Here is a 23846-nt window from a genome sequence, read left to right as displayed (position 1 = left end):
CCCTTCAGACTACCTGTGTAATCTTATTGCTTTGTAAACATCCCTTTAAGGGTCAAATTTAGAGGAGAAAACAACTGAAGGCCTGACCAATGTAGCAATGAAATCTTGCATCCGGCAGTGGGCTTCATCTGGCCCCTAAACAATAATGGATATTAGTTCAGCAAAATGGACACCACACTAAACTCCCAAACTTAAAATTGAACCAAAATTTAAAAAAAACCACACAAGACTCATATGGGATATGGCTCCCAACATGGACAGGATCCTAAATATGACATGGTTAAAATATTTTGTAAAATCTCATCCCTTTCCTATACCTGTAGCCAATGTGGGATAAAAAAAACCCACAACAATACCATCAGTAAAGCTCAGCTTAAAATAAGTCAGAGTCCAGAGTTTTTAATGTATTTTAAGTGATTTTGTAACTTATATCATCCAATAAGTCTGCATGAGCATACAAACTTTACTGGACAAAACAAGTCTGAGCATACAAACTTTACTGGACAAAATAAGTCTGACCATACAAACTTAACTGGACAAAATAAGTCTGACCATACAAACTTAACTGGACAAAATAAGTCTGAGCATACAAACTTAACTGGACAAAATAAGTCTGAGCATACAAACTTAACTGGACTAAATAAGTCTGAGCATACAAACTTTACTGGACAAAATAAGTCTGAGCATACAAACTTAACTGGACAAAATAAGTCTGAGCATACAAACTTTACTGGACAAAATAAGTCTGAGCATACAAACTTTACTGGACAAAATAAGTCTGAGCATATAAAAAAGAAGATATGGTATGATTGCCAATGAGACAACTATCCACAAAAGACCAAAATGACAGACATTATTAACAACTACATACTTTACTGGACAAAATAAGTCTGAGCATACAAACTTAACTGGACAAAATGATTTACTAACCATTACTAGAACCATTTTAGTTAAAGTAACAATATATGCAGCAGATAACTTAGTTTTTTAAGGGAACACAAACATTCACGTCAAGTGTAAATAAAATATGTTTCATTTGTTTCAGAGGGGTAGATTAAAAACTATTCAGGGCAAGTAAATGGCAAAAGGGATAAAATGGGACTTTAAAGGAATATAAAAACTGTCAACAACCAGATGCTCTGCAGGGCGCAGCTTTATAGTTGGGGCTAGTATGGACACAACTTTCAAACTGGATACAGCTCTGAATTTGGATTGTGATTAAATAGTTGACACAGCATAGGTTTCTGACACAGAATGAATGTGGGCTTATGAACTTAAAATGTTTTTTTTTGCTTTTGAGCAATTCACTATGCTGTTGAATATTAATCCTTTGATATTTGAAGAAATTTTCTTTTTCATTTCTGAAATCTGAAATAAGAAAAATTGAACCCCACCAATTTTTTTTCACCTCCCCCTCTCCCTTATTCCAAAAATGATCTCAATTCTAATTTCTAATGGAGTTTTCAACAATAACTACTCATTTAAATACATCATAAAATATAAAAAGTCATACAGTCATGATTTACGTTGATTTAACTACTATTCTGGACAAGAAAGATAACTCCAATGCAACATTTTATATTGGCAAATTTCCAATGGAATTTATTAATAATAAAGATTTTGGCAAATTTCCAATATACATAATTTAAGAGCAGTTTCTGTGAGATATAAATGAGTTTCAATTACCAACCTTACACTGCTTTTAAATTATGTTTTGTACTTAAGTAATTGTCCATTAACCTGGAAACCCTTTTCCCCCCTTTTTTGCATCTTATTCCTTAACGGTTTGAGCCATAACTCCCAAAGACAATTCTTACCATCCCTTTGTGGTATTCCAATATCCAAAATCTAAATACATGGTTAGATTCATCATATCAAAGAACCCCAAGAATTCAATTTTTGTTAAAATCAAACTAAGTTTAATTTTGGACCCTTTGGACCTTGACCCCGATTTGGACCAAGTTGAAAACATGACATGGTCCAAAAAAAGACATTTCAAAATGATGACAAGTAATATGGTAATTGACCTCAAATTTATCAAGTTTCCCATTTATTTAACTTTGTGCAATGTATCAACTTCAATCTGACCTATGCTCAGTGGCATCTAGCTGTGTGTTAATATATTGTATAACATGTTAACCATCAAATATACAAAAGTTTCTGAGCTGGACAAAAACGAAACGTAAATATATATTTCATGGAGGTGGTAAGAAGATGTTTACTTCCCCATACAAAACTGGTCTGTTATCAATGGGGTCAATATTTTACTATAACATAGCTATAGTAAACAAAGTTGTAGTAAACACAATATAAAAGATATTTTACAATTGAAACATATTAATTTATCATAGTAAGAATTACGTAGGATTGTCCAACGGACTTGTGACATGTCAACATCAAACACGCTAACATGTACTAATCCCGTCTATATTTCCTGTCGATCTCATTAAATCTGTTTATGTCAATGTAATTAGAAAAGTACAAAGTTACAGAACCAAAAGTAATTAATCAACATTCTGGTGCTTGTTAGCTATGAATAATCTTATACGTGCTTGGGTTAGTGTAGTAATTTATTCTACTTGACAAACTTATTAGGATACATTGTACCACCATTCTTGTCACAGACACTTCTTACTATACACTTTTATTCAGTTATTACGTTCTAACAATTGTAATTCCCACACGTTTTCAAAAGTACAATCTCTATGGTTCATGGTTAAGAAATTGGTATAAAAACACTATTTCCATCTATTATTGATCACATATTGATTTTAATAACAACATTTCTTACATTTTAATTCTTGCTTTAATTGTTTTCTTTGTACTCTTAATACACAATGGAACAATCTATCACTGCTAAAGTATATTTGTTTACTTAGCAGCAAATTAAAATTAGGCCTTCTTCTGAATAATCGTTTATGTCTATCTATGTTCAGAGAAAGGGAAGTAACTCCAGAAGGTCTGCAGCCTGTCAGATGTGTGCATATGTATGGTTATTGTGTGGGGTCATTTTATACAGAAAAAAAAAATCTTCATCTTAGCAGCATTCTGATTATAATGCTAAGTTACTTTTAAGTAAATTGAATGGATTAAGATATTTAAAAAATACAATGAGAGAAATTTCACAACAATTCATAATTTCTCATTAAATAGAATTCTGTTCAGAATGAGACCACAACATAAATGGCTTTAGAATACTTTATTTCAATATAATAGTGACTTATTATTTGTTTGATTTTCTTTAATCAAAAGTTATTTTCACAATTGACAATAATACTTTTTTTTCAGTATTTTAGAATTATCTTATTTCTAAAGATATTACATTGATGTATGGAATCGACTACTAGCTCTTACTAGGATAAATAATCAATAAAAGAAAAGGATTTAAAACAAGTTTTACAGGATCAACCAATCAAATAATATATTGAGAAATAGTAAAATGACAATTCCAGCAGTTACTTTCAATTTTCCAATCCCTTACTAGAGGCTAAAATGTTTAAAATCTGCAGAAAACTCTCTTGGTAAAATGTATGGTGGTAACATGGCAACAATGCATTTTTATATTATTTTTAATTTTAGTTTCTTGTGTACAATTTGGAGTTTAGTATGGCGTTTATCATCACTGAACTAGTATATATATATGTTTAGGGGATAGCTAAAGGACGACTCCGGGTGCGGGATTTCTCGCTGCATTGAAAACCATTTGGTGACCTTCTGCTGTTGTCTGTTCTATGGTCGGATTGTTGTCTCTTTCACACATTCCCCATTTCCATTCTCAATTTTATTCAGCTAAGACATCAAATTCAAATGCCTTTAGGAGCAATATTGATAGCCGTGTGTTTTATGAAGAAAACAAGATATATTTTCTGGTTTATAGTATACTATGGACCTAAAATAGTACAAAAGTGAACTTTAAAAATAGCAGTTAAGCAAGAATTTGTTGGAACAGTCATATTTGACAAGAGAGCAGCAAAATTCCAATATTTTGCTAAATCAAACAATGAATGGAATTGGTAAATAGACTTTGATTGATGAAGTAAAAAGTCATCAGGTCCTTCACTTGACAGAATTCCAACATCTCTGGAAATGTCTTCACACACTAGCAAAATCCACAATTCAAACGATTCAAGCATAATAAAACTGCAGAGGACTAACCAGACTTTATTTTCAAATTCATTTGTTAACGCGTTTCATGGTAGATTATAAATGACTATGTTCTAAAAGCTGATTATATTTCTTGTGTTAGTTTAATAAGAGAGATTATTTTTACCTGGTACTTTGTTGTTTTCTTGACCCGTTGAACCTCGACCATGAATGTGAGATCCTGAAGGGTTAGAAGCACCTCTTGATCTGGAAAAAAGTGAAACATGATATAAAGTTAAACTTTCAAAGATCAAATATTTTATAAACATTTTACATATTTCTGTCATATGTCTGATTGCAATAACTTTGAAGGTAAAGGGTATAGCAACCTTAATAATTCAACTGACTTATATTGTATTAGATGCTGACAACTACCAATACCTCATTTGGTCTCTTGTGGACAGATGTCTCATCGACAATCATACCACATCTTCTTATTTTATATCAATGGAAGGGGAAAAAAGTCTCAAAGTCTGCTAAATTGTGTATCCAAAGGAACATAGACTTGTTTTAAAATTGTGTATTTGAAGGGACATCACACTGTTAAATGCTGTATCGGAATGGACGATGTAATACAGTGAAATCAGTTTAATTCAATCCTTACTATAAAACCAGAAATCCTTTCTAAACTTTTCTTGCTTCAAAGTCCATTTATACAAACAATTAACTATTTGAACCTGTATAAAGGGAACAAATTCTTCAAGCTTAAAGAATTCTGTAGATACATGTTTCATTGTAATTATAAAAGTGGCGTTTTCGTAACCCAGAGGTAAATAAAAATAAATCAAACAATTCAGATTTAAAATAAATATTTCCTGTTAGACATTTAACATAATTGATTCAGTTGGACCCCTGTCAATCGTGTGCATCAATAAATGAAGGCCTTGATCTTTCTGAACGCTGATTTAGGGGAGATAATCCTGTAATTAATTTAATCAGAAAATTTCTGCAATACAGGTAGAAATAACCATAGACCAAACTTAATGTGCTTTCCAACTATAGAAAAACGATTGATTTTTGTACCCAACAGGGAAAAATCAAGTAAAGACTGCTGAGCTTTATAGAAAAGATAGATTGTGTCTCTACAACTAACACGAAAACAGTATTACAGATTTATATGTGGATCAATGAAGTATAATCATGTACACAGCTGGAAGAATGTCAAAACACCAAATAACATAAAGTCACAGAGTATCCTTACTAGCAGTGCCATATATACTCTACAATGGAACACATTTTGATGACATTTCCAGCCATTTTATATCCACATTTAACATCTTTAAACTTTATCAAATATATGTGGAAGGTATGGAAATCATATCAACCATCAGATACACAACACATGTGTATTGGTATTTAATACACAACACATGTGTATTGGTATTTGTTACTTGCGTTTTAACCTTAGATTATAAATATTGTCTAGTTATAGAATGAAAATCTTGGGTGATTTAAAATAAGGAAAAGTTTGAACTCCAAAAAAGATTCTTCTTATAGGGGTATTACCATGAAAAAGGAGTAACACATAGCCTCTCTCCTAATCAAGAAGGGGTAAGTTTATATATATCAAAGCATGAACTGGCAGACAACTGTTAACTACATCAAAATCTGAATAACTACAAAATATATAACCTGGTAAAAAGCGACTTGAGGAAACAATTTCTAAGAGTATCCTAGCAATTAGCACACATTGGATAACAGTTGAACCCTTTTGCATTCAATGTTGATGTCTAAGAATATCCCGTCAGTTAGCACACATCAGTTAAACAACAGCACCTCCCCCACTCAGAAACCACAGTATGCATATAAATAAAAGTCTTCATATGCAGTGGAAACCACATCGAGGCAGTTCTAATAAAGTTATGTTATACAAATATTCACCATCATATGTTACTTTAGCTTACTAATATACAAGCTGTCAAGGTGAAATCACTAAATGTTCAATACAAGACCACTAGTTTCTAAAAACAAAATAAAATGTTCAATAATTTAGAAGGCTATACATACATATCATATTTCCCGTATCTACAACCCATAGATGTCTCATACTTCCAAATCATTAAAGGAAATCACATTTAATAGTCAGGCGTTTTCTACACTTATTTTTTCTATATATCTAGGATTTCACAAGCTGTTGTACAAAGCAACATATATTTCAATTAAACATGTTAAATTATGTACAGTAAATGTGTTTGTGAATGGCCAACCTGCTTCGATCTCTTGTAAAACATTCTTTGTCCTCAATCAAAACTTTTCTTATTTACAACTTCTATAAACGTTGTGAGTTCAGGTAGAAAACAGACACATTTCAAATTACTATTGAAAATTCATAAGATCAGCTTGTTTTTTTAAATTTCAAATCAGCAACTCATTTGAATACAAAAAAGAATACATTAACCTACATAAAAATCTACTGCATATATCAACAGGAACAAAGTTGCTATGCCATAGGTTAATAGTTTCATAACTCCTGGACCAATGGTCCAATATAAAATGGTGCTTCAATATGGTCAACTGTACATGATGCAAACAATCCTACCAAGTTTGAGAGCTTTCAAGAAGATGGTGTTGGGGGACTTTCATTCACAAAGTGCATTTTCCACATTACTAAAATAAATGTTCAATGTCTCATTATTCCAGTAAAAATGGTAGAATCAAATTGTCGATAAAGCAGGGTAAAGAGAAGAGGACCACAAATAATCCTATCAAGTTTAAAAATGTGACATTCATATAATTACTCATCATTTCTCCAAAAACAATCCATTGATTTTCTTTAACCATGTTATGTTTCTTCCTAAAGAAATTTTCATTTCAATAGTGAATCATTCATAGATTCAACAAAGTCAGTTTTTGTTGTAAAAACCGTTTTATATTTGTTTTAAAAATGCCATAAATAATGATGTGCTACAGCCTTTGTATTACATGGCTTATTTGGATGTTGTTTTTGGAATTCCTAATGTGAGAACTTCCATTGAATGATGAATAGCCAAAAAACAGAGTTGGTGACCTTAATTTATATTTTATTATTTCTGCTTCTATATAAGTATATGGAGATAAAACCTTATACAAGGAAACATTCTGTATAGTACATACCACCCACATTATTGCAAAATTACTGAAGACAGAAGACTTGGTGAAAATTGAAAACAGCTGTCTTATACAATAAGTGACATTTTATTGATCAAGTTTTGAAAAAAACATATTGTACTTTTAACTCTTGAACTTAAATGACTTGAAAAAACAACATCAAAGAAAACATTTTTTGCTATAAACTTTTTTTTTTCTTTTGACAAACTTAAACCCATCATTTTTCAGATTTTTTACCAAACCATCCAGGTAGCTCAAAGTGAATTCTAGGTTTTGGAATACCATTTTACACTGCATATCAAGAGAGAAAGAAAATGGCAATATATAGCAACTAAAATCCATCAGACATCAAGCTGCAAAGAAATGCTTAGCTGCATAAACAAACAAAGAAATGATTTTGGCTGCATAAAGAAACATAAATAACAAATTGCCAACACCTTACAGTACAGCAAATCAATTTAGTAAATCAATGGCGACCGTTGTCATAGAAGAACTGTCCATAAGAAAATGTTACACTATCAATTGAACTAATGATGGAAAACATTGTCCTCCGTTGACATAATTAAATTACTTCAGATATCCCCCAAACAAGAAGGCTGTTGACAAATGTCACCATCAATGCAAACTATTTCTAATCACTAATTTTGTCATAAAAAATCAATCATATTTTTTCAATAAATAAATTGAAATGTTATCTTGTTTCTGGAGAAAATCAATACCTAGTTGTTATTGTTTTATTCTGGGCATTTAAAGCTCAAGTTGTCTGTGCAATCATCTCATTAATTCCTATTTACCCCAAGGTCTAGGTAAGCATTCATCCATCTGATATTTTCCAAGTCATAGAGTTGATGCTTTCCAACCATATATGATCAATTTGAACGGCCATTCTATATGTGATTAGAACCTCGTTAACTTCCCAGTATACCATTCTAAGTTATCATACTTAATACAGAAACTGTCTCGTGACAGATGATAAGACCAGGCATACAATTTCTGTTTTCCTTTCGATAGCATGAAGACGTTACAGCGTGCCAGGAGACACACGACAAGTCAGCTGAGGTTGATAGCATGAAGTTATTTGACATTACTGATGGACTTTGATATAAACTTCAGAAGCTGCAAGGATTGGCTCATCAAAGACTCCAATGAATACTTTATAATATGATCATATTTGAAATAAAATAGTGTTTCAAATGACAAGATGCCTCCAGATTTCTGTAGCGTGTATAGGTGCGCTACATAATAGGTAACGCATAATGAAGCTTCAGGAAACGGAATCATAGATATCTAAGAAGTACAAAGATCAAAGTCAGCCTTTTCTTTTCATCCAAATTTCTGTGCCATAAGCCAAGCAGCAGCCACTGTATTACAACACCTGATGACAGTCTAAGTTGTTTAATTATAAAACACGAAAACATTTACTAAAATTCCTGCATAATTACACAGAAATGGGAGTTATCATCTTAAACAAGTTAAAACAAATATTTTATGGGTCAAAGTGATGCCAAATTTTTTTTCTTTCCAAAAGTAGAATATCAACCAAAGATGTAATAAATTAATACTCCACGAATCTGGATAAATTTCTTTAAGGGGCATAATTATTTTAAATTTGATTTGAATTAACTTTTATTATAATATTAACCAGAAATATGTTCAAAACCACTTAAAATAAGCATAGTGAAACAAAGGTGCATTAAAAGTGGAAAAACAGGGGAAATGACCCACATTGTAACCTGTAGGTCCGAGAACACAATTAATTCGTAGTGCATTTCTTTTAGAACATAAATGAAAATAAAAAAAATCCCACCTGCGCTTTCTCAAAGAAACTTTTACAGTGTGTTGTACTACTTTTGGGACAAATTATATCAAATTTATAGAAAACTTCATCGCCTCTAACTCAAAATATGGACAATTTTATGTTTAGGGCGTCTTGAAATCTTTTGACAGCTTCCGAAGTGCTCATTTTCAACCTTTTTCAGCTGGACCAAATCACTACTTTCCTTTAAAATTCTGGACCCAAATTTTTTTACAGTGTAATTTCATCCCCCTCCTTGCAATTTGAGGCATTGAACATGGAGAAATAAATTTGGAAGGGGTATAAAAATTAATGGCAAGTAACCAACCCTCAACACTAGGGACTATATTTGTGGACAACGAAAATCAAGGGACGACAATGGTGATCTCGGACCTAATAGGGTAGAAAGAGTTGACAAATCTTAAAAAAACTTGGTATGAACAAAGTTTAATGTATTATAACACTGCTTACAAAGTTTCATGTCAATAGGATGTATATTGTAGACATTAAATTAAGTTCTATACTCATCTTTGCGTGTAAAATTTTGACGTTAAAATTGAAAAATTTCAACTATCAACATTTGGGGCTTTGAAAATTAAAATATTGCAAAAAAATACTTTTTAAATGCCTTAATATATAACTTATCATGTACTAAAAGCAATAGAGTACTCATTTGATTTATCAGCCTTGGCATAATTATTCAAAAGTCAAATTTATATGAGCCTGCCCCTAAAAATTTAGGTTTTTCAATGAAGGGGAGCCTTACATGAAGATGTAATATTTTCCAGCAATTTTAAATTTGTGAAGCTTTTTGGTTATAAATAATCCTTACATATGTATTTAAAGTACTTTAAATGGAAAGAAAAGTTACAAATAACATATCATATTAGTTTAAAAGGGTCTTAGGCCAAGTAAGACTGGAAAAAATTTAGGGTCAATTTAGGCCTTGCCACATATTTACATTAAAAAGTGCATGTTGAGGCTATAAGAAATAAAAATTTGTGTCTTTTTTATCATTTCTATACTCATGTGACATGATACAACAAATCTGAACACAAAAAGACTCTTGCAATTAACTTTTCTTACAAGCAGTATGGGCTGAAACAAAGATTTTTGCCTTTTTAGGGAAAAACTTGCATGCAATTTATTCTCAACAGGCTTATATTTAAACCACTTGCTATCCTACAGAAGAAAAGAAATATATTATGTGAAATGAAACAGGTACAATAGACATTGTAAAGTGCATTTGATACAAATTTAGTGAGGTCTCTAATATGGACATCAAATTTTATATACCAAGTTCCCCACTATTGACTGCATCCGAACAAGGCGTTAGACAAGGGTCATTTATACAACACATTTTGCACATTTTATCTGAGATAAATTTCTTTTCTGTAGATTCAGAGTTCATAAATAAGTAAAAGAAGCAGATAAAGGCATAGAAACACAAATATTGACACATTAAAACCTGTCAGATAGAAAGTCAGGATGCCATTTATGCATCAATATTGAAAAAGTTATAAAATGCCTATTTTGACAATAAAATGCCAAAATTGGTCGTTTTTGCAGAAATTCTATAAAATAAAAGTTTAAATCCTTTAGTTTCATGCTATTTGACAAGTTGACACCATCAAATCATTAAGGGAAGTTGCCAGAGTACAAATTCTATATTTACAGATTTCACCTCTTAGGTCCGAGAACACAATTAATTCGTAGTGCATTTCTTTTAGAACATAAATGAAAATAAAAAAAATCCCACCTGCGCTTTCTCAAAGAAACTTTTACAGTGTGTTGTACTACTTTTGGGACAAATTATATCAAATTTATAGAAAACTTCATCGCCTCTAACTCAAAATATGGACAATTTTATGTTTAGGGCGTCTTGAAATCTTTTGACAGCTTCCGAAGTGCTCATTTTCAACCTTTTTCAGCTGGACCAAATCACTACTTTCCTTTAAAATTCTGGACCCAAATTTTTTTACAGTGTAATTTCATCCCCCTCCTTGCAATTTGAGGCATTGAACATGGAGAAATAAATTTGGAAGGGGTATAAAAATTAATGGCAAGTAACCAACCCTCAACACTAGGGACTATATTTGTGGACAACGAAAATCAAGGGACGACAATGGTGATCTCGGACCTGTAGAGAATGAGAAAAGAAAAAACTCTTTAATTTTTCTCTATAATTTTTTTTTTTTTTTTTTATATCAAAAGGGAATAACTCTCCACATGGCCTATCTGTAAGAGAGTAAAAAAACAACATTTCAATGAGTTTAGAAAGTCGAGTGGCAGTATGAAAAAGTTACAGGAAGAAATAAAGTATACACCTACCACATACTTGACTCCTTCAACCTGACTTTGTACAGGTATAAAATGAGGTTAGGTTAAACCAGGTTTAAAAGGAAATACTGAAGATGATTTTTCTTGACTCGTAAATCAGGATGGGCAACACTTGCCCAGACTAAGAAGGAAGATAGTTGAGAAATTTGAAAACCATAGGTTGCACTGTAGATGTCTTAATGGTTTAACTGTTTACTTTGATGTGAGGCTCTTATTTCTTTTTATTCACATGTATGTTAAAGCTGATAGAGATTTCCAAATAAGTGTTTGCACAATGCAAATACTATACCCCCCCCCCCCCCCCCCCCATCTGCTTCTATATAAGTATATGGAGATAAAACCTCATACAACCAAACCAAACAAACCAACTTGACCGTACTACTCCTTTTCTCTTTTCATCAATTTTAACAGTAATAACAATCTCAATCTAACCATAATTTCTGGTTGATTATTGATTAATTGCTAGCTTTCTTTACCTCTTCGTCAAATCAGAGAATCCCTGACAAGTTGTGGGAATAGACAAAAAAGTTAAACAATTTAACTTTAGTACAGTGACTGTACACAGAACAGCATATTTCTTAGTGAAACGATCATGCTTGTTTCACATGATTCTGTAATGCTAAAAAAGAATTATCATAAAGATAAAAAAAAAATAGATTCTATTGACCTGGCTGCAATGGCACTTCTATAATTGCAGGACGTGACTATCTAAAGACAATTAAACAATTGTCGTCATCGAAGGGAAAAACCATGCTAACATGACTATACTAACAGTAACAAATCTCCACACTCAGGTGAAATTTTACAATTTTTTATTCATTATTTCATCACTTATAGAGATTCACATGACTAGAGACCATTGATAACTACGATAAAGGTATAAACATAGTCATATCTTATTTCCAGGCATCTAATTTTAGAACAGGATGACGTGAAACAAATTTTTTCATCAGCAGGGTTGTAACCAGAACATCAATATCAGTGGTCTGTCCACTTACCTAATCTCAACTTCAGACATATCAATCACAAAAACTTTTCTAATTATCAAAAACAATCAATCTTTCTCATTTTTGTTTATTTTTGATAAAATCTATTTTTCATTAGTACACAAAGACAGTTGATTGGCAGCAAATAATTCTACGAAAAACTATTTCATATTGCAATAAAGGATCAAAGACAGAAATGGCTGGTGTTAGCAGGTTGTTTCTTAAGCAATGAAGAATGGGCTATGTTAAACATTTGAAAAAATAATTGTAAACAACTACAAAATGAAAGGTGCAAAACTTCTATAGGTTTTGGATCTGTTAGAGAATTCAAATATCATGTGAACCAATTAGAAACCTGATGATGAGGGGTTGTTGAAGTGGTTCATAAGTGTTTCTGTGAGCCAAGGCTTTGTGTTGAAGGCTATACTTTGACTTATAATGGTTTGCTTGTACAAATTGTGACTTGGATGGAGAGTTGTCTCATTGGCACTGACATACCACATCTGCTTATAATCAATTAGAAATCCTGAATAAAATGCCAACAACAGAATTAATATATCACATGAACCAATTAGAAATCACAAACAAAATGTTAACTACAGAATTCATTAATTGCATAAACCAATTAGAAATCATAAACAAAATGCTAACAACAGAATTATTTATCATGTGAACAAAGAAGAAATCATGAACAAAATGCTAATACAGTAGGAGCATTATCACAACACTAGACAGAATTTACACAACAGGCTTCCCCTATCATGTAAATCAACAACAACAAAAAGTGAACAGAAAACATACAGAGGAGTCTTGGAAACACTTAAATAGCGAAATCATAAAACAATTCCATGAACACTACATGAACCAACCAAACTATCAATGAACACAATTCCTTCAACAAACAAGGACATAAAATTGAGAATGGAAATGGGGAATGTGTCAACGAGACAACAACCTGACCATAGAACAGAAGAACAGACAACAGCAGAAGGTCACCAGTAGGTCTTCAATGCAGCGAGAAACTCCCGAACCCAGAGGCGTCCTAATCAGCTGGCCCCTAACATATGCAGATTACAGAACAGAAAACATGTGTTAACCAGAAACAAAACAATGAATCAAAATGTGAACAAACCAAAAACCACACAAAAGATTTTAATGTGAATCAACAACAAACAAAACAATGAATTAAAATGTGAACTAAACAGAAACAAACTTGGGAATCAAAATGTGCACCAACTATATATGCCACATGGATTAAAATGTGAAACAACCAAATACAGCACTAGATAAAACACTATGAACCAACTAATCAATTGAATAAAATTGAGAAAAGAAATTTGAAATGTGTCAAAGAGACAACAACCTGACCAAAGAGCAAAAAAAAAAACACAACCAAAGGCCACCAATGGGTCTTCAACACAGTGAGACAATTCCACATCTGAAGGGATGCTTTATCTGGCCCCTAAACAAACATGTGTTCTAATTCAGTAATAATGAGAGGGTATACTAAACTCAAAAATATATAAATAAACTAAAATTATAAATCATACAAGACTAACACAAGCCAGAGGCTCTTGGACATATAAAAGACCAGAAATATGAAAAAGAAATCTACTAGATAACAATCTAACGGAACAACACTGAACCATCTGAAAACTACAAACCAGCATCCACATGCATTACAATTAAAGACAAAAAATAGAAAAACAAAATTAAATTTACAAACATTATTCATAAAATAACAAAAAAACTACGCATAATAATTTGATACACTGAGGAATTGTCCTGATTCTAGTTCATTATACATCATCAATTATTCAAAGTAATTTGTCACATAAGTTTCTATACTTATATTAACTATTCAACTCATACTGTAATAAGCTCTCTAATATCCTGTGAATTAATTTGAATAAGGATACATGACATGAAAAAAATAGCACATTATGTTAAAACTAGACCAGTAACAACTTGATAACAAAGCTTTAATTAAAGTAATATTCATACCAAAGGACCATAGTTTGAAATTTATTGTTATATCATTACAACAACAAACACCAACAAAGTTGATAGCTCTTGGGGGGAAAAGATGGTCATTGTGTTTCATAATAAAACTTCACCTCACATGGGTATTTCCAATGTATGGATCGTTGGCTTAAAACATTGTATTTGATCAATTTCCTGAAATAATAATTTGTATTTTAACTAAACCAAGTTGTAACTGCTGCTCAGACCTGACCCCATTCCTCCCGCCATATTTTATTACATTTGGTGAACAAGGTAGATTCAAACACAAACCATTCTTAGTATTCCTTGTAAACACATTCATTGACCTGGCTACAGTCTGAGGGTGGAACATACATTAGAAAAAAAAGCTTCAGTTGATTCTCACTACTGACCCTACAGTCATATATAAGAAAAAAGAAGTTTCATTTTTGAATGGTTTTAAACTAGTAATTTTTGGGGCCCTTTATAGCTTGCTGTTTGGTGTGAGCCAAGGCTCCATGTTGAAGACCATATGATGGTTTACTTTTTACAAATTGTGACTTATATTGAAAGTTGTCACATAATGCACTCATACCACATTTTCTTATATCTATTCAGTTGATTCTCATCAGGGTTCCAGGTCAAGTTATTCAGTAAACCTTAAAATGAAATATATAAGCAGACATTTAATATACTCACTTTGCTTGTGCATTAGCTAATGCCATATAGTTTTTCAGGAATCCTTGCCTATGCATAAATAAAAGTTAGTGTACTCACCTTTCTCTTGGAGCCTGTACATTGGTTAATGATATATAGTTGTTGCGTACACTTCGTAAACTGGCAAGGATCTGTGCAAAAGGGGTCACAATAAGGTCATCAGCATGTCTGGAATTAAAACAAGTAGAAAATCGTCTTGAGTTATTTCGATCTCGTTCTCTTTGTTTTTTATTGACTACATTGCACCCATTGCTTTTAAAATGGGGAGTCAAATACTGAACGATCTTCTGCATAACTGGGCTAAAACAAAACGTGATGGCAGTTTAGAAGGCCTACAATAGATAAATTCCAGTGGCCAGTAAATCATACAATCCTGTAATTCTGAGTATACAGCTGAAATATATAATTTGTTGGATCCAACACAAATCATCACATATCACATGTCTGAAAACTTCCATATTAGAACTACCGTTATTTTATACAAGACAGACTATGCAGAATTCAATGTCAATAAAAATCCGATATTTGACGAATGTTGATAATAAATAAAATCACCGATTTTCTGGTGTCCTTCGAATATGAGGCAGATGTTGTACTTTATACAAACGTTCTGTCAATAAGTGTTCTGGAATTCACGATAACTATTGACAAACGGAACTACAATGAGTTATGTCTATTTAAATTGATCCAATGGATTTCTTTACCATTTTCTTTGATTAAACATTCAAGACGCAAATCCACTTTTTTATATCTCAGCTCAATTATTTGAAGGGAAAGAATTGCAAATGAGAAGATTATTGGACTAACACGGTACAAATTCTGTCGAGAGTCGGTTGTATTGATTTACAGAGTCAGCACTGTTACACGGAATTAACCAACAAGATTTACTGTACACGATATCTCCATTAAGTCTACAATACTACATCTACAAACTGTAACCAATAATTACAGATAATTTATCGTCAATCGCTTTCGTGAATTTGTCAATAAAAAAGAAAGTTAAAGCCAAAGACAATAATTATGCCAATGTACTTATGACCTAACTAATCAATGGTAACAACGCATTAATTATTTATAATTGTGTATTTGTAAAGATCTTTACGATTCGAAACAAAACATTTAATACTTAGCTATTCAATACTTTTTAATCTGACTCACTTTTTATATGGGTCACGCAATTGTTATAAAACCTTTAAGAAGTTTAAGTTTGACGTCACAACCTGGAGACAAGAGGGCTAAAAACATTAAATGGAACTTAAATTGGACAGTTTTGGTGTCAGAGAAGGGTCTAAGCACTTCCTTTTATGAGGTTTAGAAGATAATTGATTTTATCTCAGAATTAAATGTATAACACTATAGTGTAATTTGTGAAATGAGAACAAAAAATATAATTAAAATGACTTTGAAATCATACAAACTATTTAAAATCTCCATATTGGATTTCTGTACAGAATTTGATTATCATTTTAATAGTGTTATTTATCTATCTGCAGCTCTACATAAGAATGTGACATACAGGATAATACAATGTATATATCTCTTGTAGACCAAAGTACAATGGTAGACAGACAAATGTACATTTCTATGGGTACAAATTAATTGGATTTATAGAATTTAATAGCCCAAGACTTAATACTAACGTTCACACACAAAAACATTTACATCTCTTTGGTCACTGCAGTAAAATAATTTGCACTGTAAAATTAGTTGTTTTCATTGTACTGAATAAATATTTTCATCTTTTCCAATGAAAAAAATAAATAAATCATTATTGCACACTTCATCTTTCCATAAGGGAATATAAAATCAGTGTGTTAAAAGCATAATTGGTAGTTTCCCTTTCTATTGTTATATCTTATGATTTTAAACCTTTGTAAATGAAGATTAGATTTTTTGAGAAATCTTTGCCATGCCATGAGGAAAAAGTTAAATCACAAAAATACTTAACACCAAGGAAAATTCAAAACAGAAAGTCCCTAATCAAATGGCAAAATCTAATAAAAAGAACAAACACATCAAACAAATGGACAAAAACTGTCATATTCCTGACTTGGTACAAACATTTTCTTCTGTAGAAAAAACAGATAATGATGTTAAAAGTTTGTAATTTTAGAAATAAAATAGTCCATTGGGTTTTGATTTATTTATACTCTGATAAATGTGCAAGAGTTAAAAGTAAAACCACATCCCAGCAGTAATGTTTCATTACAAGATTGAATATTTGTATAACAACACAAAACAAGTGATCTAACTGTTTATTTGGAGTCTATAAAAAGTAATCTGGAACATGCTTTTCACAAATTGTCCCATCATAGTTTGCAGGAAAATAACTCTCCATTTAATTTGCAGGAAAATAACTCTCCATTTAATGGTTTCTAAGATATGAAGGGCTACCATCCCCTGCCAAGTTATATGTCCAATGCAAAAAATAGACAACGATTAGGACAAAAATTAAAACAGCAGAATATTTCTTTAGTAATGCAATCCATATGTGATTTTGTGCAGTAAAGCATTCAATTTAGATTGATTGGTTGTCGCTTTGACATATTCACCATTTCCTTTCTCAATTTTAATTTAGATTTAAACTATAATTGTGCATAACAATATTTAATCAAATAGTTAACTTTAAAGATGCAAGAACAAACTTTTTCATTTTGCTAGAAGGGAAAGAAAGACAACTCTTGTTAAAATTATTTACATGTGTGTATTTATCAGAAAAGTTTTATATCTCTGAAATCTTTAATCATATCAATAAAGATCTTTTGTAAAAATTTGTCTTTTGCTGTTGTCAATGGTAAAAATGTAATGTTGACTACCAAAATCTAAGGCCATTTATCAGTAAAATAAGAGTAAAAGAAGTTATGATATTTCTTTATCTTGAATCAGCCTTTGTCCATGTTTCAAATCTTTCTTTGAAGACTGACAAATTTATTGATGTCTAATAATCTAATTCCAGACAGTATGCATAATTTAACTTTAAAAAAAATCAAGTCTTAATTATCAGTAAAATACAGAAAAAAATCAAAAATAAATCTCTTAAAACAACTGCCAAAGTTTCATTAAATTCTCTAAGAAGTTTTGAAAATTTATTGATGTCTGAAAAAATTTATAAACTTTGACTCAGTTTTGTCAATTATGTTAACTGCGAAAGTGCATTGATCAGTATACATGTTTTTTTGGGCAGAATCAATTTGCGCCAATTGCAGTTTTGAAAAGGTATTAATTGCGCCACTGTCTTTTATTTTGATGGTATTAATTGCGCCAATAAATGAAATGAAATTGCGCCAGATTTACCTGTAAATATTTTTTACCAATATCATACATGTATTATAATTAACCTTTCCACTGAACACTTATCAAATTTAAGAAAACTCACCAAAAAATAAATTGTTTAGTAAAAGAATATTTTTTCACGAGTCAAGATGTCTGATATACCATTCAAAAACTAGAGTCTGATAGAGGAAAACCGGTCATCATTGTTGAAGAACACAAATTCCGTCAGGCATTTGTAAAGAACTAATGAGTAGAGAAGTAAGCAGAAAGGAATATGTGTCTTTTCTCAACTACAAAAACCAGCCTTTAATTCAATGATGAACAGAGACATTTTATATGGTTTTAACTGTATATATATACGGGTGAACGTTTTAATTCAGCATACATTTTGTTATTAAAATGACTTTAACTCCGCCAGTCGGTAAACTGCCGGACCCAAGTCCAAAAATAGGAGGATGGAAGTCAATCATTTAGTTGTTATATATAAATAAAAATAAATAAAATTGGCGCAATTAGATGATTATTTCATTGGCGCAAATGATACCTATAGTTTTGAAAATTATGTGGCGCAAAAGAAGTATTGGCGCAATTAAGTTGTGGCGCAAATGAGTTACTTTTTGGCGCAAAAAGATATCGCCCGTTTTTTTATCATAGAAAAAAAGCTTCTGGCAATTTCTTTTATAAAATTCAAAGAATGTTTGAAAAAGATTTTGATGTGTAAAAAAAACTTTACCCACAGATTGAACTAGAATGTTGACGCCTCCTCCTCCTCCGACGGAATACATGATCACTAGGTATGACTTCCATCACAAAATGTTGCATACTCATCAAAAATATATCTTAATTAAAGTTTAAACAGAAAATATCTAAAAACCAAATTGCTGTATCAACAATTCATATTTTTGCATGACAGCTACTTAGCTTATTTTATAGTAGTTTTGCCAGAAATATAAATATTCAAGGTAGGCCTATTTCTCAAAGACCATTGCTATGGAAATGGTAAGTGTAAATCCACCCAAAAATTAACAGATTTCCATCAGAATAGAAATTCATGAAAATCAATAAAAAAATACTTGATGTCTTGTGTGAAATTATCTCCTATTAACAGGTACTTCTGAAAGTCAAACTATTCCTTATATAGATATAGGAAGATGTGGTGTGAGTGCCAATGAGACAACTCTCCATCCAAATAACAATTTAAAAAAAAAAATTAAAAAAAAAACCATTATAGGTCAATGTACAGCCTTCAACATGGAGCTTATATGTTCATTCAAAGAATTTCAAAGAATGAACTTACTATAGAGTAGGGTATAGATATATGTCTGTAGTTAAAGATCAAATCATTCCTTATTTGATCTTTGCCGACTAAGGTCTTACTTAAAAATTATAAGGGTGTGTGTGAGTTTTTTTTTACTTGCAAAACAAAATCTTATGTACACAAGATACATGTGTCATTATAATTTGTTTGGTTAAAATGTACATAATTCAATAGAAATAGCATTATTACAGGTATACTAATTATTAATAAGATTTTTGTACAATTTTCAGTTATCTATTTTGTCCTGTATATCCAAAGGAGTCAAGTTTGTTGATTGAATAAAAATTGAGAATGAAAATGGGGAATGTCTTCAATGCAGCGAGAAACTTCCTCATCCAGAGGCATCCTTCAGCTGGCCCCTAGACAAATATGTATACCAGTTCAGTGATAATGGACCTCATACTAAACTCTGAATTATACTCAAGAAACTAACATTAAAAATCATACAAGACTAACAAAGACCAAAGGCTCCTGATTTGGGACAGGCACAACAATGTGGCAGGGTTTAACATGTTTTTTGAGATCTCAACCCTCCCCCAATACCTCCAGCCATTGTAGATAAAACCCATTTCTGCTTGGTTTAGATTGATGAAATCCATTTATGGGTAATGGCTTGTAGTTAATATGAGAAAGGATGTTGGTTAATGACCACAGCTAAGTGAAAGATTGTTTACAGCTATACTATCAATATTTTTACATTGATGTATTATAAATAAAAAGACATAATTTGTGAGAATATTGCTTCTCCTATGTTCAACAGCCATCAACATCAACTCATTTTTATAACGCTTTAATCCATCGCTATCAAAATTTCTTGTATTAAACAATATACAGTCATTATGTCTAAAGAGACATAACTCTTGTCTATATTAATGACTTAGTTAACATGTAGGGTTACTTAGGGGAAAACTTTATTTACTTGTAACGTCCACATAAAAAATATGTCAAACTCTTGAAATCTCATTGGCAGTCATACCCCATTTCCTTATTTTCATGCTAAATCCATTTTGACAAATAAATCTTTCTCTTGTGAACTTATCAAACACAATGGAGATTACATGATTTTAAAAGCAGTGTATGAATGAAGATTACATACAACATTTAGCAATAATAATTATTTACAACTGTAGTATTTAATGATGAAAAGAAAATATACAATTGCCAGTACTTATCAGTTATTCAATTTGTCAAATGAATGAAATGAATGGTTATAAAAATATTTAATAACAGAATAGATTTAATATATAATCAGATTAATTTAATGTGATAGAATTCAACTGAAATAATAAAAGTTTGTACATATGGATGTTAATTAAATCTTGACTAAATGTTTTAATATTTTATTAAAATATAGTTGTTGATATCCAAATAATTTGTATAACCCCCTTGTGATGAAACGTTTTCAAACATTTATAATTTAAAACCTACATCATTTTTTTGTTTTTCAAATATTACTTTTTTTTTCTCTATTATACAAAACTGTTTCCCCTGAACCAAAGGAGCAGAGCAGTGTGTTAGAAGAGTTTGCAAGATGTACACATTTAAGGGGTGTGATTCGTGTATTGTTCTACAGGTATTTTGTTGTGATTTAAAGCAATGTTACATTGGTATCTGTCTAAGATTGCTGCAAGTTATCAGATAATTAGATAAAATAATAACAAATCCTTATCCCATGAGAACATACAATACACATCCACATCATTTGATATATTGACAACAAACTTTCATTTTACTTTCAATGTTTATATTTTATATTTATCATTCATATATTGCCATGCACCTAAATCTTCCTTTAAAATATTTTTTTTTTACTGAAGCAAAAGCTTTTTTCTTATTCCGCTGTGGTTAATCCAATGAAGTATACACTTATTTCTATATATGTACTTCCATTTTGTTGTCATTTCATTATGGTTTCAATAAGAAATTGCTAAACTCAGGAGGAACTCTACAAAAAAAATCTAATTAAGTGATAAAAATTTTGATAGGAAATAACTAAGTAAAGGAACCATTTTGTCAAAATAAAGATGAAATTTGATGTTTTTGAGTCATAGAACTACATTTAGTATGACAATCTAAAACACCATGTTTACCAATATAAATTGAAGGATAAGGAGGACACATCAACAATCTTATTTCACATAATTTTGATTTTTTTAACTGAAACATATACAACTACAATAACAAAATAACACATAATCTTTTATCTAAATAAATAATGTGATTTCTGACTAGAGTTACCTCCCCTCCAATACAACTTTTAATAGATGGAAATGATGATTTTATGTACCAGGGTACTGCTTACCTTTGCCAAAACGAATATCTAGATCTAGGAATTCTTAAAACACTTGTACTTAACACTCGATGTAGTTTATTGTTGTGAGACATGTTACAAGTATACAAAATAAGAATGTTCTAAGCTAATCACGTCCACATGAATAAAAACATTCTTCTCAATTCACATTATAATATATAGTTCTGTTTTCACTTTTAACAACTGGTCACATTTTACACTTTAATCACATCAAATTCATCAACCTGAAAAGAAACAATAACAAGTTTTACAGTAAATTAACCGACGGACTTAAGTTCACATAACTTTAATAAAACATTTAACAATTATAAAAACATAATACAGTATTATAATTAATTACAGTCTATGGTATATTACATTTAATATGAAAATAATCCCTATATATTATAGGGGTTGTTTATTAAATAATCCATAAGCTGTTATGTACTTTTAATATCAGTCAGTACAACAAATATTCCCTGGTTATAAGTGATGACAGCTTCATTCTAAGGTATGCTGAAACCCACCTGTTCTGCATATATGTATTTTCGGGTAAAAACTACCTGACACCGGAGGCAGATGATGTAAGAGACAGATGATGTTATTGATCTATTAACACTCCAATCTCAACAGTCTAAATACAGATCTTAAACTCTCATCGATCATCAAAAGACCTCTAATTAATCACCAACAAATTACCCAGTTACGAGTTACCCTTGATCAATACCACTATCTTAAGGAAAGCTTAGTACTCTAAACCTGGATCATATTGTTTATGACTATTTCTATTAGCATCTATTCTAGAGGCCCCTGTGGGTTTTTGATCAAGTAACTGAGGGTACCTAACAAAATGGTAACTTTTGGTATTAAACACTTTTAGTGATAAACCAGATTTTACAAACATTTTTTAGGATATATAAGCGGTTTTGAGGATACATAAGCGGTTTTTAGGATATATAAGCGGTTTTGAGGATACATAAGCGGTTTTTATGATATACAAGCGGTTTTGAGGATACATATGCCTTTGAAAATGGATAAATTATTGACTTGTTCTCCAGCTCTATGGAAATATAAAAGTGATTAGTTGTACAGTTGCACCTATCCTTTTTATATATGACATTCTGGGTTGGGGGATGGCAATTTTTGCTCTGATGTGTCACTTAAATTGGAATAAATTCTACAGTGATGAATAGAACCTTTTAAATAAGTATCCTCTTATTAATTACAAAAGAAAAAAAATGACATACAGAAGATTTCAATACAAAAATTGACAACAATTAATAATGTAAGAGCAGATTAAAACAGAAACACTTATGTGATTCTGTGATCACCATTTACACCACCACATCACAAATTTACAAATGTGGCTTCTTTTATATGGTTGAAAAACTGATTTTTTTTTGCAAATCATAGACAATATTGGTTGTGAAAGCCCACATTACAAAGAACCACTGCAATGCTAGTTACTACTCAAACACCTTTTTTTTCAAACCAGACACATCTGTTGGCACTGGGCTTTGGGTAAGATTAGGCAACTTATAAGGATAAAATTATAAAAGCTTCAAACCAGTTTTTGATCTGTCAATTGTCAATATCCATCCATAGTTGACAACTAAAATATCATAAAGTATTCACTGTACGTCATAATACAAGGGTAATATATTTTATATCAAACTAACTTGTATTGACTTAAAATTCAGGAATGAATACCATAATAATCTAATAAGGAAACTAGGTCAGTGTAATAAAACTGTTGACAGGCGTTAAATAAGGAAACCAGAGCAAACTGTGTTACTGGTTAATGTAGTTTGTCAGTCAAGACATAATTGGCAGCCACGAATAAATCAAGTGAATTGTTTTCTTTTGTTCTTGTTGAAGACAGTTCAATACACAATTTCTTATTATTCTGATATT

The 23846-nt window shown here is 31.1% G+C and overlaps 1 protein-coding gene across 24 annotated transcripts in view; it reads right to left on the bottom strand.

Annotated features, from left to right (window-relative positions):
- LOC139502669 (3',5'-cyclic-AMP phosphodiesterase 4B-like) overlaps window positions 1-23846 on the bottom strand; it is a 255985-nt gene that overhangs the window by 25154 nt on the left and 206985 nt on the right. For 19 of the 24 annotated variants that reach the window (XM_071292201.1, XM_071292250.1, XM_071292259.1 and 16 more), the window contains 2 exons: window positions 15112-15219; window positions 4271-4350 (listed from right to left, as the gene is read on the bottom strand). In XM_071292201.1, coding sequence (XP_071148302.1) covers window positions 4271-4350; window positions 15112-15219 — 188 coding nt within the window. Of the gene's footprint in view, window positions 1-4270; window positions 4351-15111; window positions 15220-21944; window positions 22178-23846 lie in introns of all 24 variants that reach the window. The other 5 variants (XM_071292348.1, XM_071292356.1, XM_071292374.1 and 2 more) reach the window with 1 other exon arrangement.

The sequence above is a fragment of the Mytilus edulis genome, chromosome 1 (genome assembly GCF_963676685.1).
Source record: "Mytilus edulis chromosome 1, xbMytEdul2.2, whole genome shotgun sequence".
Taxonomy (NCBI): Eukaryota; Metazoa; Mollusca; class Bivalvia; order Mytilida; family Mytilidae; genus Mytilus; species Mytilus edulis.
This window is presented reverse-complemented; position numbering and strand designations above follow the sequence as displayed.